At 36.6% G+C, this 19,521-nt stretch overlaps 1 protein-coding gene and 2 pseudogenes across 3 annotated transcripts; all 3 read left to right on the forward strand.

Annotated features, from left to right (window-relative positions):
- The first annotated feature begins 294 nt into the window (after positions 1-294).
- Positions 295-3,844, forward strand: LOC132162869 (uncharacterized; annotated as a pseudogene).
- A 432-nt stretch (positions 3,845-4,276) lies between these two features.
- LOC132163565 (uncharacterized) lies at positions 4,277-7,836 on the forward strand. Of its 3 annotated transcripts, XR_015913001.1 has the most exons (4): positions 4,277-4,654; positions 5,744-5,838; positions 5,925-6,051; positions 7,215-7,836. XR_015913001.1 is itself a non-coding variant. In XM_059573891.2 (3 exons), the coding sequence occupies exons 1-3, from the start codon at positions 4,585-4,587 to the stop codon at positions 7,746-7,748; spliced, it is 699 nt and encodes a 232-aa protein (XP_059429874.1). In that variant the 5' UTR covers positions 4,277-4,584; the 3' UTR covers positions 7,749-7,835. The 3 variants fall into 3 exon arrangements, 2 of the variants coding, with proteins under 2 accessions (XP_059429874.1, XP_059429873.1); XM_059573891.2 differs by lacking the exon at positions 5,925-6,051 and having other exon boundaries at positions 7,215-7,835; XM_059573890.2 differs by lacking the exon at positions 5,925-6,051 and having other exon boundaries at positions 7,167-7,833.
- Positions 7,837-8,190: 354 nt separating this feature from the next.
- LOC148584079 (toll/interleukin-1 receptor-like protein) lies at positions 8,191-12,817 on the forward strand (annotated as a pseudogene).
- Positions 12,818-19,521: the final 6,704 nt, after the last annotated feature.

Consider the following 19,521-nt stretch of genomic DNA (forward strand, 5'->3'; position numbering starts at 1 on the left):
CTCTCGAATTCACGCATTCCCTCTATTTTTCTGTTTGGTTACTGGGAAATTCCTGGCTATATGTTTGTTAAAATTTGGAAGAAATACGAGAAAATTTGAGCGGAAAATGGCTAGACTGTGGAAAAGTTTGTAGTGACATTGAAAATTCAATTTTGTTTTTTGTTTTTCTTGACGATCGAGAATTATTTATTGGGTTGGATTAAATTTTTATTTTTGCTGCTGAAGAAGGTTTTAAAGGGAGGATCCAAGCTACAAACCGGAGCAACAATAATAGAAAACAGAAGGCCAGCAAAAATGCCTCTTCCTCAAAGCCTTCACAGGATTTTCACAAAAGTTAGAAAAATAATTTTATGTAATAAACATTACAGGCTGAGAGTGCAAGATAGTAAAATCCATGCAACCCCTGCACTGATACCTTAGAAAAACCAGCTACCATCTACAAGTCAAAAGAGAGAAAGGGGGATCAGACTAATTAACGACAACATTTGGAGGCCCCTCAAACTCAAAACACAAGAGGTGTCAGGTATGCAGCTAATTACAATTTACAACCATTTTCTTCTTGCTGGGATGATTGAGTTGATAGTTGTTAATCAGCAAAATCTGCCTTTTATTCATTCAGGAAAGGTTTCCAAAGCAGCAGTTGTGTTGCTGATGGGTCTTCTGGGAATGGTTTATCAGGCAAAGAACCTCCTCCCTCCAGAAACTAGTGGGGCAGCGGAGCATTCTCCTGTCACCTCATCAAGAATCAGACTTAAAGATACCTGGCTTACAGAGAGAGAGGCGTCCCCAAGGAAAAAGCTAAATACAATATCATTCTTGTGCACGGCCTTGGGAGCTCCAAAGAGATGAATTTTCTGGCACCCCAAGTACATCAATTTCTCTCATAACCCTTCTTCATGAGAATTTGACCCTTTAAAACATTTTCAGTTGGGTTGCATCTAGGTTATTCTAGGTAGAAAATTATATACAACCATGAAAAACAAGGTTTGAACTCAGGACCTTCGCTCTAATGCCATATATAAACCAAGTTAACTGTTATTGCCTCGATTGATAGTGGAAACTCTCTGTAAGTATTAATAATAGATTTCTGTAACACTTCGAATTCGATGATAGTTAGTAGTTAAAAGATAAATGTAAATACTGTTAGAATATATGGAAAATATATTATATTTTCATATATTCCATAATTATGCTGATATTGAAATATTCTCTATTTATGGGTTGATTATAATCATATACTGGGATTGTAATCAAATCAAGGAGATTTGATTACCAAACTTGTATTTAGACATTACCCTATAAATATGGACCTTTGTATTGTAGACAAATCAAGTTAATGAGCACAATGTAGCCCTTAAGGGTATTCTGAGTGGTGGACGTAGGTATCTAACACCGAACCACTCATAAGTTCTTTGTGTTTATTTTCTCTATATTGCTTTCGTTCATTCTCCCATATTTATTATTTCAACATGGTATCAGAGCTTGTTTCGATTTTTCTTTTTATTTTTGGCCCAAGTCAGCCCTTTTTATTTTTGGCTCATAGTCAGCCTTGGCCCGTAGTCGGCCTCTTTTTATTTTTGGCTCATTGTCAGCCCTGGCCCGTTATCGGCCCTTTTTATTTTTGGCTCGTTGTCAGCCCTGGCCCGTTGTCGGCCCCTTTTTTATTTTTGGCTCATTGTCAGCCTTGGCCCGTTGTCGGCCCCTTTTGAAGTTTGGCTCCTTGTCAGCCCTGGCCCGTTGTCGGCCCCTTCTTAAGTTTGGCTCCTTGTCAGCCCTGGCCCATTGTCGGCCCCTTTTGAAGTTTGGCTCCTTGTCAACCCTGGCCCGTTGTCGGCCCCTTTTGAAGTTTGGCTCCTTATCAGCCCTGCCCCGTTGTCGGCCCTTTTGAATCTGCATTCACCAGCCACCTGCCGCCGTCGCTGGCCACTCGTCAGCCTTTATCTCTTCCGGCAGTCACCACCATCTACAGATCGTTCTTGGCCTCCGCCACCACCATCATCATTGTTTCAAATTTCAAACTCAAGGTTCCAGAATATTCCACCTTGAGTTTGAAGGGGGATGTTAGAATATATGGAAAATATATTATATTTTCATATATTCCATAATTATGCTGATATTGAAATATTCTCTATTTATGGGTTGATTATAATCATATACTGGGATTGTAATCAAATCAAGGAGATTTGATTACCAAACTTGTATTTAGACATTACCCTATAAATATGGACCTTTGTATTGTAGACAAATCAAGTTAATGAGCACAATGTAGCCCTTAGGGGTATTCTGAGTGGTGGACGTAGGTGTCTAACACCGAACCACTCATAAGTTCTTTGTGTTTATTTTCTATATTGTTTCCGCTTATATTCCCTCATATTTTTTATTTCAACAAATACAAATTACAACTTCATCTTATCTTTATCAGTTTGGTTATCTCTTATACCCAGTTACTGTTCTTCACACGAATGAATCTAAAGGAAAAGCACTGTAAAAGGGCCTGAATGCAATTTCAATCACACACTCGTGTGCATATCAAGAGGTGTCATACAATCTATGCTTTTAGAGATCCTTTATTTATTTTGGTTTGTTTAACCATCACTATAATTCATTCATATATGCATGGTTTACAAGAATCCTGATATACTCTTACGTGTCGAGGAATCAATACAGTGTCAGTTCATTCTATCATAAGATATAATCTTGTAAAATCTCAAATAAGGTGAATTTCACATCGCTTTAGTTTCCAGGAACTAATAGATGAGTTGGGCATATATTTTATTCTATTTGATTGAGCTGGATACGGAGAAAGTGATCCAGACCAAAAGCGCACAGTAAAGAGTGAAGCACATGATATTCAAGAACTTGCTGATCAATTACAGTTAGGATCCAAGTTTTATGTGATTGGAGTCTCAATGGGATCATACGCCACATGGAGTTGTCTCAAATACATACCAGACTGGCAAAACACTCTATTCAATTCTAGTTTCATGTGTGTGTGTGTGTGTGTGTGTTTTTTTTGTTTTTTGTTTTTTTTTTTTTTTTTTCTGAGTCGTGTCAAGACCCAATTTTTACATTTTACCTCAAAACCATTTTCCAGGCTAGCAGGTGTGGCTTTTGTAGTCCCTGTTGTGAATTACCGGTGGCCTTCTCTCCCTGATAGTTTGATTAGGGAGGACCATAGGAGGAAACTTGTGCAGTGGTCTATCAGGTTTGCAAATTATGCTTCTGGATTGCTATACTGGTGGGTGACTCAAAAATGGCTCCCTTCAACTTCTACCCTAGAAAGAAACCCAATATTCTTTAATGACAGAGATATAGATATTTTGAAGACTATATCAGGGTTTGCAATGCTCACCCAGGTAATTAAAATGTTCCATCTGCAAAAAAACATGAAGGAAAAAGGTTTTTCTTGCTATTCAAAATTTCTGCTAAACAATGTTTAAGCATTTAACATATATATCAGAGAGTTCAAAATCCATACCAAGAAGTATTGTGTTTCATGGAGATTGTGATATAGGCTCTGTTTCAACCTACAGGATAAGTTACGAGAACGAGGTGTTTTTGATACTCCCCGTCGTGACTTTATGCTGGCTTTTGGAAAATGGGAATTTGATCCAATGGATCTAAGCAATCCATACCCTCAAAATGAAAGCTCTGTGCACATATGGCAAGGTTATGAAGATAAGGTTGTGCCTTTTCAGCTTCAAAGATTTGTTTCAGGAAAACTACCCTGGATTCGATACCATGAAATTCCAGATGGTGGACAGCCTGTGAATTACCGGTGGCGCTTTTGCTTGGAGAGGAGCAAGTTTTATATAGACCGAGTACAGCCAAAGTTTTACCTTAAAGTTGTCACAGCTTCTTCTGATCGTCCAAATTGTTGATTGTGTAGGTGATTGAATTTGTTTTTTCAGAAATTGACAAATATGTTCATTACATTTGTTACTGGAAATTTGAAAGGTATAGTCCCTGGTTCTGTACATGTTATCCATTTCTTTGATTTGTCAATATCCAGTTCTTAGATTTGTCACAGTAGCACATATATATATTGACATTAAAGAGACTCATGATCTGGTCAAATCTTCATGCCAATTGATGAAGGAGATTTTAGTTATAATGTAAACTAAGTGAAAGTGTCTGACCATATTCTTGGGATTGATTTAACATCCAGAATGCTTTGATTGGTAGGTACCTGCTAATGTAAACCAAGAGATCCGTATCATAATGTAAACCAAAAGATCCGTTGAGGCTTCAATTACAACAGGGCCAGGCAGCCTGAATGTTGAGGTAAAGGAGTGTGGGGCGCGTGTTGTACGTGATGAGAATGATGCTTCCGAGTTGTACCAAGTTCTCAACACCATTTCTCCACGTGCTTTGGGTTTCGAAACTTATGAGAATCGTTTTTCTCTTTTGTACAAAACAGTTTGGCAACATCTCATCGTCTATTATTATTAAGTCTAATGTTGTAGCATCCGGATCAATTGAGTCGGTTAATTGTCAAAAAACAAAAAAGAGAAAAACGTTGACGTTTCCATCCCAGAGGATTAGACTCCAACCGACAAAGAAAAGGAGAAGAATAGCACACGAATGACGAGCGAACACACAGGCACCTCACTCCGCAGCTCTACAACTTCGACACTGTACAAGAGTTTTAGTGGTGCGTTTCTAATTTTACCATTCTCTCTTTCGTCTATTTGACTTTAGGCTTAATTTTGATATTTGGTGATTTTGTTCTTGTTTTGGTGTTGATGGTGATGGGTTTGTGTTGCTATTTTTCCTCTTTCTTCATTTGTTTCTTTCTGTTTGGTTGCTCACAAAGTTTATAGGAATTCAAAGTATTTTAAGTTTTCGTAGATTTAAACAATGATAATATTCTGATTTTTCAAAGTCCTTTTTTTTTCTCTCGTGTTTCTCTCTGTTAATTCTTGCTTTGTTTATTTTATTTATTATTGTCAAATTTCTCGAACCAGCTCAATAAACTTCCTTGGTTCCATGTTATGTACTTTCTTAGTTTTCTTTTACATAGAGTGAAATTCAGCATTAGTACGTGGTGTTTGATAAAATGTCTCTATGGTGGTTTTTTGGTGTTCTTATTGTGAATAAAGCAGATATGAGGGGGGTTTGGCGGTGTTCTGGCACTCTTTTGTGAGCCTTTCGATGCCATTCCTCTGTAGCTTAAGCCGCTTCCTCAAAGCTTGTTGCCAAAAACCCGTCATTTTGTGAGTCTTAGATGCCATTCCTCAGTTGCTTGGGCCGCTTTCTGAAAGCTTGTTGCAAAAATCCCCCATCAATAGCCATGGTTTTTTAAGATTTTTTTGTTGCTTAGTGTGACCAATAGTGCATTGACAAAATGATTGTCAAAACTCATTTGGTGTGTGTGCCTAACTTACGGATCAAAAAAAGAAGCAACCCTTGTCATCATAATCCCTTATGCCATATGATTCAAGATAGTTAAAATTAGTGATTTATACTGAAAGAGTATGACATGGTGGCAGTAGATTTATAAAGGTAATTGAAGGATGTTGGTTTTCTATGGTATGCCTTGTTGGCCAGATCATTTATGTTGGCCGGCTTCTTGTTTACTGATATGGTAGTGTAATTAGGTTAAATTTTTGGAAAACCAGAAAATAGGATATGTGAATAACTTAATGTGGGTACATGGTGAAGTAGGTTGTTGTCATACTTTATGTATTTTTACTTTTTGTTAACAAATGGATTTAATTTTGTCTTTTCTTTTGTTGGCTAGGCTTGGGACTAAGTGATATTTTGAAACCTGATTTGATAATGCCATTCATCCGCACAGTGCCATTTGAACACCATTTAGCATTATACTTACCTGAGGTATACAATGGTATGTTGTTCCTATTTCCTTTAGTACTTTACCTTCATACTCCAATTTACGAGTTCTATTGCTTATAACATGCAAGGTCAATTTACTCCGGAGGTTATATTGGAATTGCTGCACAGTTCAACTTTTTGTCAACGAGTAGATTCTCCACTTATTAAATAATTTGAAGTCCCACTTCTTGGGACTCTATCATGCATGTCGTACTGGTAACTTTTATATTCTTAATATATAAGTCAAATTCTTCATCTTCATTATGTTTGCTTGTTTCTGCTGTTTTCCATATCAAATCATATGGAGCTAAGCAAAGTTTTGAATTATTTTCAGGGTAGAAAAAAGCTTGTAGGTTTGAGTTATTTATTTGTGTTTAGCAAGGTGATGTTGAGAACGGTCCTTGACACTATAGGATACTTGCATGTTTGTCAAAAAAAGCTTTTGTTGGATTCAAACGTGCGAGTGGCTGATGCTGATTTTATTTTTTGTCTGCACAATTCATTACTTAAAAAAAAAAAAAAAAAAAAAAAAAAAAAAAAAAAAAACAATAATAATAATAATAAGAGAGAAGAAAAAAGGTCTTATATTACCTTATTTAGGAGTGTATTATGTAATTTTTGTTTAGTTTATCCACTCATTAACTCATGGTTATTTTGTCTTTCCTCTTTTCTTACGGTCAAATTTACTGGTTTGTCTTTTCTTGAGGCACTTGAAGATTCTGTTTTTGTTTCTGGATCATCAAAGTCTGAGTCAAAGGAAGATGACAAGGATTTAAGATCTCAATCTTGTAATCGGAATGACTCTATGGAGGACTCCCATTAGCAGATACACTTTCACGTATCTTTGTTCATTTCTTTTCTCGTTGATTCTGAAGAGTTGTTGGCTATCCTTTCAATACTCTCAAGCCTTTAGAAGGCCATTGAACAAATGGGAGAACTCAGCGTTGTTCCTTGCTTGCTTAGCATCATTAGAGAGAGCATTTGTAGACGTAACAAGGAGAATTGCATTGCAACCCTCCAAACCATCTGTTTTAATGTGGCCTCTCGGGCCCTTAATTTGTGTAGTCATTCTCAATTACCGTTTTGTATCTTCTCATTTTGTCTAGATTCAGTTTCAGCTTCATGAGTTAATTGCTATGATTCTGGAAATAAGTAAAAGGAAGCTTTATTCATAAAATTGTCTCTTGTTTTGTTTTATTTTGCTTTTACTTGTGATTTGGTGTTGTTAGGAGGAAGTCTGCATTTTTGCGGTTTTAGCTAAGAAAATTTGGATGAGATGTAATGTAGTAGTGCATGGAGGGGTATTTTCTCATCCAAATAGTTTGATACAGGAGGCAGAAGCATTACTCTTACAATTTCAAGGGAATCCGTGTGTGCAGGGAAGTAATGTGAATGGTGGGGTGGAGGCTCCTGTGTCATGGAAACCACCGGTTTTTGGAAGATTTAAAGTGAACTGGGATGTGGCTCTTGATACTAAAAACAATTGTATGGGTTTGGGTGTTATTGTGAGGGATCATAAAGGATTAATACATGCTGCACTGAGCAAAACTTTAAACTGTTTACATCCCTCAGCAATAGCGGAAGCAGTTGGAGCATTACGAGCTGCTGAATTTTGTTGTGATTTGGGCTTGCATAACGTGGTGCTAGAAGGTGATTCTTTGATTGTGGTCCAAGATATTCTTGCCTTGGCTTCGAATTGGTGCGCTCATGGACAAATTGTGGCAGATATTAGGGTGGTTCTAAACTCTAGAAGGAGTTGGATGGTCATGCATACTAAAAGGAATGTGAATCAAGCAGCACATGGACTAGCCAAGCATGCAGTTAGGAATCAAATGGATCGTATTTGGATAGAGGAAATTCCCAGCTGTATTTCAAATATTGTTGTTTTAGAGCATTCTGCTCTTTCTATTTAGAGTGTTTAGCTCTAGATGTTTATTGGTATTATAATGAGATGAGATTTATTCAAAAAAAAAAAAAAAAATGGTCCAATACATACAAGCTTGGATATTATTGGCAGCAACAAAAATGTTGGTTCCTTTAGCCCCATCCCTCAAACAAAGTTTTCCTCCGGATGAATTTCCTTTAACCTAGTCTATAAAAGTGATATGTGTCCCTTCTTTTAATAACATGTGAGATGCACATGAATTTTTAATAAAATTTATTCCAACTTTGTCCATGCTATTAAAAAAACATGTGCATCTCACATGTTCAAGAAACACATGTCACTTTTATAAACTAGATTGAAGGAAATTCCTCAAACCCAGTTTGAAGGAAAACTTTGTCCCCATCCCTCTTTCTCACATATGTGAATATCATCCCTCTTTCTCACATGTGGAGAAGGATAATCATAACGGAATGAAGATGATCAAGATCAAGCCCACTGAAATAGAATTGGATGAAGATTTTGCAAAAGTTAATGGATTGGATCCAGTTAATTCAGGATCTAGGAAATCTGGTCTGAACAATAAAGCAAGCTATGATGCTAGTGATGCTCTCTTGATTGGAAAGTCTTGCAAGAAGATGTGTAGTATATTGGTGATTCTGGAATCATAAATAATTATATACAATTTTACGATTATATACATATCTTCCACTGGATCTCACTTCCAAATTTAATCAGCGAAACCACTTGAGCAAAAATACTATATCAATGATCGGTCATTTGATGAATTACCTATTTTTGTATCTTGAGAATTTACAAAATTGTAAGAGATCCTAATCCTAAGCATAGGAAAAATGACATGAATTTCTTTTTTCTTGTCGAAGGAAAATAAAATAAACTAACAAGCAGCTTAAATTAATCTCCTCGTATTCAAGAATTAGCCCATGTGCCTTGGAATTGGATGATGAGCACATAATACATTGAACCATGCCCGTTGTTAGGATTTCACCCAATTTCAACATGCCAGGTCGGTTCATTCATTGGACCATTGCATTTAAATTTCGGCCTGGGTCTGCTTCTTCGTATTTGCTGTAGTCATTACTATACAAAATTGCAATTTGTTGGTAAGGTACATTATTAACAAAATTGAAAAATTGAAGAGACATCGCAAATAATAAGGTGGTAATTAAATTGAAGAGCCCAAGTGTAATTTCCTGTTTTCTTATTAGGTTGTTGTTTTATATATTTATTTTATGATATCGTTTTAATCTGTATCTTCTATGAGCCTAACTTGATAGTTGAGACTGAAGATCATCACAATCACCTAAAACCATGTGTGAAAAAAATTTATGAATATTAATTATAGTAACTAAAATATAAAAGTAAAGCATGCTACCCTACGTAAAGCACTTGTAATTTCCATGAAACTTCACCCACCAACGACAAATTATTGTAATTTCCCGAATCCAACTAAATTTCCACGACATTTCCTTCTACTTTCGTGGATTAAGGGAAGTAATAACCTGCAAGTTTCTTCATGTTGACCGCTTTCTTGCTTGCATATATATGACAATACCCCAAAAGCATTGTGATTAGAGAAACTGAATTATAGCACTGCATTATTAAACAAGCTTGTTTACTAAGTCTCAGATCGATGACGTCCACGAGCACTTAGACATACTCTTCATCTTCTTCTTCAACATCTTCAAGGATATACGATGTTTTTCTCAATTTTTATGGAAAAGACACCCGCAAGAGTTTTATAGACCATCTACATTATGCTTTGAAACCGAAAGGCATTATCGTGTTTAGAGACGATGAAAAGCTCGAGCTAGGAAAATATGTTTCTAAGGAGCTCATAAAAGCAATACAAGAATCTATGTACGTGATCGCAGTTATCTCTCCAAACTACGCTTCCTCTAGATGGTGCCTCATTGAAATTGCCGAGATCGTCCAATGCATGAGAGACATGGGGCTTAGAGTTTTGCCTATTTTCTATCCTTTGGATCCTTCCGACGTACGAAACTAGACCGGAACTTTTGCAGAAGCTTTTGCTAAACATGAAGCTTCTTTGAGAAAGAAAATGTTGAATGATCTTAGGCCTCTTTTAACCTCAAAAGCTAGCTCAAAAGGTGAGGCTTTCCCTCACATTTATAAACTCACCACCACGCCCTTCTACAACCGACATGGGATAACCCCAACAATCTCCCCCTCACACATCGGGCCTTGGGTTGGAGCAATGACAACCCGTTTCTCCCGTGGACTGTTGGCCAAGACTTGTTGGTAAACCTGGGCTCTGATACCAATTGTTGTTACTGTGCACAACAATGATGAATAATATAGAATCGAAAAGAGAGATTAAGAGAGAGTTGAGACACAGATTTATGTGGTTCGGCAATGTGCCTACATCCACAGGAGAGAGTGCGGCTATATTTTTCTATTCAATGATTTAGGGTTACAACATAACATATTATAGGAAAACCCTAATTATAAGTACTTTGGAAAACCCCAAAATACCCCCCACAACTTATTTTTCCCCAGGCCCACATAAACTAATTACACCCAATGGGCCAGTAGTAGAATATGAGCCACTTGTTCCAACAATCTCCACCTTGGCGAGTATTTACCTCTTTGAAGATAATCAAGTATTGGGCCTACGCTTGGAACTAATAGGTTTGGGGATGCCGCCTTCTCTCCTTTCCTTTCTAGCACCTGGAGACATTTGTCAAGTCCAAGCAGTGTTTGAACTTGTCTACGGTAACAGGCTTCGTCAACATGTCCGCTGCATTCTTAGAAGTGTCAATCTTCTCAAGTAACAATTCACATGTAGCAACCAATTCCCTAATCTTGTGAAACCTCACATCAATGTGTTTGGTTCTAGCATGATACACTTGGTTCTTTTCCAAGTAAATGGCACTCTGACTGTCACAATACAACGGAACTCTGCCTTGCTGAATACCCAGCTCCCTGACTGACCCAGTAAGCCACAAAGCTTCTTTTGCAACCTCAGCTGCCGCCATGTACTACGCCTCAGTCGTGGACATCGCAACCGTAGATTGGATCATAGACCTCCAACATATGGGTCCTCCTACAAGAGTGAACACATAACTCGTGGTCGATCTCCTGTCATCCAAATCCCCTGCATAATCTGCATCCACATATCCGACAACTGACAAATCACTTTTCTGTCTGACAAAAGTGATGCCATACTCTATAGTACCTTTCAAGTATCTGAAAATCCATTTGACTGCATCCCAGTGTTGTCTCCCCGGATTCGCCATGTACTTGCTCACCACACTGACTGCATGAGCCAAATCTGGCCTGGTACATACCATAGCATACATCAGACATCCCACTGCACTAGCATATGGGACCTTAGACATGTCTTCAGTTCCTTCAACTGTCTTTGGACATTGTGAGGTAGACAAATGGAAATGATTCGCCAAAGGTGTGCTTACCGGTTTTGCATTCTCCATACTAAACCTCTCCAACACCTTCTTCACATAGCCGGCTTGAGATAGCCACAATCTCTTGGCATCCCTGTCTCTGCGAATCTTCATCCCAAGAATCTTCTTGGCTGCGCCCAAATCTTTCATGTCAAATTCTCTACTCGACAAAACTTTCAGTTTGTTAACCTCCACTATACTCTTAGCTGCAATAAGCATATCATCCACGTACAGTAACAGAAAAATAAATGAGTTATCATCAAGGCTCCTCACATACATACAACAGTCATACTCACATCTCATGTAGCCAATTCTGATCATATAGGAGTCAAACCGCTTATACCATTGCTTTGGAGACTGCTTCAGCCCATAAAGTGACTTCTTCAATTTACAGACCAAGTGCTCCTGTCCAAGTTGACTGAACCTTTCTGGCTGCTCCATGTAAATCTGCTCCTCCAAATCACCATGGAAAAAAGCTGTCTTCACATCCATTTGCTCCAATGCCATATCATAATGAGCTATCAACGCCAATACCGCTCTGATGGAAGTATGTCTGACCACTGGAGAAAATATTTCCTCATAATCAACCCCTTTCTAATGTGAATAACCCTTTGCTACTAGGCGAGCCTTGAACTTTTCTCCCCCTTTTTCTGATACTGCTTCTTTTTTCTTGAACATCCATTTGCACCCTATCGCCCTCTTCCTCTCTGGAAGCTCCACCAAATCCCACGTCTGCTTTTTATGCAGAGACTCCATCTCTTCTGCCATAGCACCCACCCATCTATTCTTCTCTTGGCTATTGGCAGCATCTTGAAAAGTAATAGGATCTCCGCTGCTGATGACAAGAGCATAAGAAACTATGTCTTCAAAATCATACCTGGTTGGTGGCCTGATAGTGCGTTTAGGCCTGTCTATGGCTATAGTGTGATGCTCCTTAACTCCTGAAGTAAAGGTCTCTGTACCCTGAGAAGTGTTCTCCTGCACAGGAGTCTCTAACTCCACCTGTACCACCTGCTTATCAGATTGTTGTGAGTGCACTTGAGAGTGTTGTGTCCCACATTGAGAAAATATAAAAGAAAAGAGTACTTAATATACCTAAGTGGACCTTAGCCCATTAGCTTAGGCTTTTGGGTTAGAGTTGTGTTCAATTATGTATATTAACGTACTCTTGGTAAAAACTCCATAACCACTTTATCTCCCTATAAATGGTATCAGAGCCATGGTTACTTTCCTAGGACGAGTGTCTTAATGCGTCGGGTTTAGAGTTGTGTCTGCATCCGCAACTCTTGATGCGAGACACTCTTGAAAATGTAAAAAAGACTCACAAGCGAGGGGGAGTTGGGTCAATGTGAAGAGACTTACAAGTGAGGGGGAGATTGTTGTGAGTGTTGTGTCCCACATTGAGAAAATATAAAAGAAAAGAGTACTTAATATACCTAAGTAGACCTTAGCCCATTAGCTTAGGCTTTTGGATTAGAGTTGTGTTCAATTATGTATATTAATGTACTTTTGGTAAAAACTCCATAACCACTTTATCTCCCAACAAAAAAAACAAAAACCCAAGGTTTTCATTGAGATGATGCAAAAGTGGAGAGCTACTTTGAGAGAAGTGGGCAATATCTCGGGATGGCATCTACATGATAGGCAACATTAAAGTCTTTTCTATTTCTTTTAGTGTAAGAATAGATAATAAGTTGAACATTTTTGCAAAATAATCAAATTTTGTTCGAAATTAGTATCACCATCATAAACTAAAACTTGGCGGACTCTCCCATGGATTAACATGACAAATTTTATTTAATTTCCTAGTCCAACAGAATGACTGCAGATCCGGCTTACATGTTGTTATTTTAATAACAGCATGTATGCTGTAGTTGAATCAACGGCCAAGATTGAATTTTAAAGTTGACTTACTTTTAGAAGCATTTAATAGGAGGGAGAAAATAAAAAAAAAAAATTGAGAAATTTAATCTTGACCGTTGATTTAACTACAGCATACATGCTGTTATTTTAATAACAGCATGTAAGCCAAATCCAATGACAGCAACTTTCAGTTTGTTTGGACTTCGGGAAAATTTTAATTTTTGCCAACTCCGTAGAAACTTCTAGTCTTTGTTTTTTCGCCTCACCAACAATTATCTGTGTATATTAATTGTAGTGACAGAAGCATCTTTCTTTTCCTTTATTTGTGTTTTTTGTTTTTTTTGTTTTTTTTTCCCGGGGGTCTAGCTAAATCATATATTGGCATATCATCATCATCATAAAAACTCAGATTTTGTAGAAAAAGTACCACAAGCAACGATGATATGAAGAAGTTAAAAAAAATAAAAATGATTTAGATTCTTGATTTTTTATTACAATTTCAATATTTGATTAGAATACACCCTTAATTAAATAGAGAATATTTCAATATCAACCAAATATGAAATATATGGAAAATATTATATTCTAACAATATAATGAAGCTAAAATTAACATAATAAAGAAATTTATCACAAAAATAAAATTAAAAAATCACATAAATACCGTAACATGGTCAAATTACGTACATCTTACAAATTGAATAAGCAATATTTCGGGCAGTTGAAATCCATAAATATTGGATTAAAATGCTATTGTCATTTCTAATTAACTATCCACAACCATGACCGACATTACACCAATTCTTAGGTTGACATTGAATAATCTTTTTAGTCTCTATATATTAATGTCTCACGAATTTAAATTTCATGCAGAATTGCTTCAATTAACAGAAGCAGCATTAATATGTAGTAAATATATTTAATTGGTCTATTTGTGATATCTTTATCTTATAATTGTGAAGATAAAAGAAAAAAAAAAATGACTATGGAATGCAAGAAGCATACAAATAATTAAAGGACCTAATAAAATTAGGCACACTCTCAAACCATTGAAGTTTTAATAATTTTATAGTCAGGTGATAAAACATGGTTTTTTGTTAGACCGCATGATGAACCAAGCAAATCAAACCTTAATTATGGTTCAAGACCCCACTTGGCAGTCTATATATACAATGAGTCCACCACGTACAACCAACCAAAAATCAAGCTTTATAGATAGACATGTGCTTTTGATGAGGATAGCAACCTGCCTAGAGAAGACTAGTCTTCACACGACGTGTGTTTGGTAAAGCTTTTGAAGTGAGTTTTCTTTTCTTTCTTTTTTTTAATAATAATATGATTTATGTGATATAAAGTAGAAAATATATATATATATATATATATATATATATATATATATATATATTTTGGGAAAATTACACTTTACCCCCCCAAAGTTTGGGGCCATTTTCAATTCGACCTCCAATGTTTCAATTTTTGCAATCCACCACCCCAAACTTGTCAAACATTTGCAATTTGGCCATTCCATCAGTCAAACCCCCTTTGACTGATGGAACCGTGATCACGTGTGACGCACGTGACCACTTCTTGCCATTTTCTGCCGAAAATACCCCTCCATCCAAACGCACACTTGACCTGCCCACTCGACCATACGCACCATTAACCCAACCCAACCCAGCCAATCAGTAAATTTCCCGTGCAGTTACTTTTTCCCCTTTTTAACAACAAGTCGTGAAGGGCAGAAGAAGAAAGAAAGAAGCACGGAGAAAGCGAGGACCACATCTCACCCATTTCGGTGACAATCTCGCAACAACCACTCGACAGCGACAAAGCAGAGAGTTTATTTGCACGAGGTCAGTGTTTTTCGTTTTCAAATCGTATACCCCCACTGTGCAAAAAAAGTAGATGGAAAAAACTAGGGTTTTTGGTAATTTGGGGCTTTAGTGATGGGTTTCGTTCTTCACTGCAGAGGGAAACGATGGAAACTACCTCAAGTTCTAGTGGATCGCTTGGTTGTAGTGGAAGCAGAGCTTCATCTTCACTGCAGCGGCTTTGTTACTGTGAGCGGCTGATGATTGTGAAAACTGCTCAAACAGAGAAAAATTTTGGGAGGAGGTTCGTGGGTTGTGCAAATTATAAGGCAAGTTGTATGTTTATAGTTAGTGTTGCACAAATTTGGGCAAGTTCTTCAACGACATAATTTATTGTTTAGGGTTGTAATTGAGTACCCATGGCAAAAGAAAAATGGAGAGAGAAAAAAAATCTTGATGTTGAATTCTCTGTTTCCTGTAACTCAATGGTCTTGCTGGTATTTCATGTAAATTAATGTTTTGAATTGCAAGCATAACATCGTGGCTGTGAGGATTCTTCATTTTGATGGCCCTTTCAGTTTTATTTTTTCTATTACTTAGTGTTGTGAACAAAAGTGGTATGTAGTATATTCACTGCAGTATAAATTGTCAAACATTGGATTGACTATTTATGCCTTGTTGTACTTGGTATGTTGTATATTCAGTGCAATATATGCAGTACTACATTGGATTGACTATTTATGCCTTGTTATTCGACCTGGTATGTAGTATATTCACTGCAGTATAAATTGTTTAGGATTGTATTGACTGTTTATGCCTTTAGGGATTCATCTTTCTTATTTTATAGTCATTCTAACATATATATATATATATATATATATATATATATATATATATATATATATATATATATATATATTTGTTTTTTTTGTTATTATTGTCTGGGAAACTATACTTACCCTTCTTAATCTACCATGTCCCTTCAATCTTTTAATTAGTTTCATTTTTCTATCACATAAAAAATGCAAGATGGAACTTCAGTTTGCATAGATCAATTGCATAATGAATAAACCTTTATATTTACCTTTTACAAAATGCTTGAAGACCTGAACTAATGGGCATATGCAAAAAGAGTTTCCATGGATATGCCACTTGCTAGCAGTGCAATAGTGATATTAACGTGCCATATAATGGTATCTGGGGTGAGAATCAGACATGGTGAGACAATTTAGATTAAGGTAGTTTTGATGTGAACAGTACTAATACTTCATGTGTGGAAGGTCATTATAGTAAATTGAGTAGAAATATGAGCACTAGATTAATTCGGTACCTTAGGCAGAATCTAATTGATGAAGTAAACTCATTGGGTAAATAATTGGGAATGGCTTTTTCTTTAGTAATATTCTGCAGAGTGCTTCGTTATGCAGTACTAGTGCTTTCCAGATGATGTATGCAGTACTAGTAATTTTCTGCAAAGCGCTTGTTCATTACTCCAAAATATTTTTTTGTCTTTAGATTCGTGATTAATATTTATTTGTTTACTATTTTACAGATTAACCGAGATTGTGGTTTTTTTTATGGATTGATCCTGAGTTATGTGCCAGTTGTAAAAGGGTTGGAAGTTGGTTCTGGCGAAGGCAGGAAAAATTGTTGTCTGAAGCAAAACGGTGTAGAGACATGGTTGAGGTCGAAGTCAGTAAGGTGAAGGTAGAAATGGAGAAAGAAAATTTGCGGGTGAAGACAGAAATGGATAAAGAAAATATGTGTGTGAAGGTAGAAATGGATAAAGAAATTGCCCGGTATCGTAAGGAAGTAGAGATTGGGGAGATCAAATTTCATGCAGTAAAGCGGAATTACCAAATAATGCTTGTTTGTTCGTGGATAATTTGTTTAAGTTGTATTCTTGTTTTTTGGTTTGGATACAATCAAAGTGGTCCGTACGTATGCAAAGTTGGGCATATGAAGTTGAACTGAGGTGTATGTACTGTTGGGATGACATTGTCATTTTTTATATCTAAGTGTCATTTTGGGAGCACGGTGTGCTCTGTTGTGCTTGTGTACTTTTGGAAGCACAATTGTGTCTTTTGTATTTAGGTCTTTTTGGGATGACATTATGGATGTAATGTAGTTTTTAGCTTACCCCATGTAGTGTACTATATCGCACATGTTATTTATAATTAAGTTATTAGTTGCTATATGTATGACTATGAGCTTCCAAATGTCAATTGTGGAGAAGTATGACATCATGCAACCAAATATCATCCTTGCCGTTAACTATAAAATTATTGTGCCTACATGATATATGATAAGCATTATATTTGATATGATTAATCTGCACCTGCATAATGACTCACATTTTCCAACAAGTAACTAAGCTTCAACTAATAATTAACAAATTACTCAAATAATGACAATATTCAATTAATAATTTATTCCACTAAAGTAGAACAAATTAATGTCCATTCACAAATATGTAAAACACAATACATACAAAACACAATAAAGTAGAACAAATTAATGTCATTAATATGCACATTCACAAATTCATACAAAACACAATACCAACTTCTATAGACATTAACATGTTGTCTATAGACATTACATATTTGTCACATAAAACATTTCATACTTGTCACAGAAAATATTACACACTTGTCACAACAAATATAATGACATGTCACACCAAACATTACATAGAAATCACAAAAGAAAAAAAAAACATAAGACTTCAAGTCCAGCACATTACGGCTTCCACCTTGGATTGAGCCGTTTTTTCTTCGATTCCACAATTGCAATTCCCTTCTGTATTGTAGTCACAATACGTTTTCCTTGAGCTTTCTCCACAATTTCTGACTTTGCTTCAGCACCACTGGATGTAGCTGCTACACCAGTAGATGCAGCTATACCACTTTGGCCTCGACCGCATCTGACTGCACCACTTCTACCTCCACTGCCTCTCCCTGTACCACCTCTGCCTGCAAATCCCCCCTAGTTTTAGGCCCTACTCTTCCACCACCTCTAGTTGTAGGACCTCTAGTTTTAGGTTCCTCTTCAGTAAGGTCAATATGTACAGGAGCCCTGGTGGGGGTAGTACGGAAAATACCTCTAATTCGATCAGATGTACGAGTCCTTGTTGCAGGACCTCCTGTGACAATTGCAGGAATTTCTATCTCTTCCATGCCAGCCATATTGCCCCATGCTGGGGGTAAGATAATTCCTGGTGCAGGTCCAAGGCCAGTGACCTCTCTGTCAGGACCAAATCCAAGTGGCAGTGTGTGCTCCCTTTCATCAACAAGACTGGGGATTACAAATTGTTGCGGGGTACGTATATGCTGAAGTTTCCCCTTACTCTCCTAAAAAAAAAAGGGAAACTATGAATTTCCGAACAAGTTAAATAACTAAATATATAAATATGTACAATATAAAAAACAATTTTCTTTATGTACCTTCGCTGCACTTGATGACTGGGGACCACCACTGCCATTCTTTTTCTTTGTCTGGCTTTTCTGTTACCAAAAAAATTGTCAGTGAATTGTAACAATGCACTTTATGGTTTTGTACCTAAACCATAAAAATGTCCACAAATCTATACATGATGTTTTTTAATAATTAAATAATAATTTGTCCTACATGAGGAAAGCATAGAAGTAACACTGAACTGCACCATATAGAGAAAATAAAACATCAAACAACCGAGAATCTGTTTAGTTAATAACATAATGCTATTAAAAGAATATAGAAAATGGGAATGATTGACACCAAATATTTTGTTGCCCACAGAATGCCCTCATGATTCTTCTATTACTGATTTAACAACACATGTTGTAGAAGCATTTGTTTGGTGGAAAATGAACAATTACCATAAAAACAAGATAGGAAAAGGGTTCAGAAGTTGTGAGAAAAAGAGTGAGAATCAACTCTCCTAATTGGAAGGTTTAACGATAAAGTACTAATTATAAAAATAAAGTAGATTGAGCATGAGTTTGATTCAAAATTTGATCTCAATTTAATGTTAAAAGAAATTAAGCATTCAATATAAATTAGAATCATAACAAATAAAAAAAAAAATGTCCAAGCAGTTGTCAAAAATTGGATATAATGACACAATTTAACAGTAGGTAGATAATTCTATATTTTTTGTTTCTAAGTACGGGTTCATGGAGTTCACAAACAAACGATCCAAGTGTCAAAGCTACACGTTGAAGTGGGTGAAATCTACAAACCCTGATATTTCATGGTTTGTATTTTTACAGTCAGTTAGTAAGTATCTTATGGACCCATTTGCTGACCAAGGTTAATTTTAGCAACTAAAAACAATGGCAGTGATAAACACCCGACACACAAATACCCATAAATTCATACATTGTACACAACTTGTGCCTTACTTTGACCCGGCGTTTGAGTATTGGAACCAACACTTCGTGACTGCAGGAAAAAAAAAAGAAAAGAGCTTATTCATTAAAAGTACAAAAGCAGGCACTTATAACTATATGGAATATTAAGGACAGATGAATAGAGTACATTGATACTTACACTTCCTCCAGGTGGGGTATTAAGCTGACTTGCTGAACTCCTTTTCAATGGACAGCTCCTCTTATTGTGACCTAAGCCGGTATACATCCCACATCTCATCCTTGCACCAAATTTCCTCATTCGGTGTGGATTTTTGGGGTCCCTACTCTCAT

Source organism: Corylus avellana, chromosome 8 (assembly GCF_965113065.1).
Source record: "Corylus avellana chromosome 8, dhCorAvel1.hap1.2, whole genome shotgun sequence".
In the NCBI taxonomy this organism is placed as follows: Eukaryota; Viridiplantae; Streptophyta; class Magnoliopsida; order Fagales; family Betulaceae; genus Corylus; species Corylus avellana.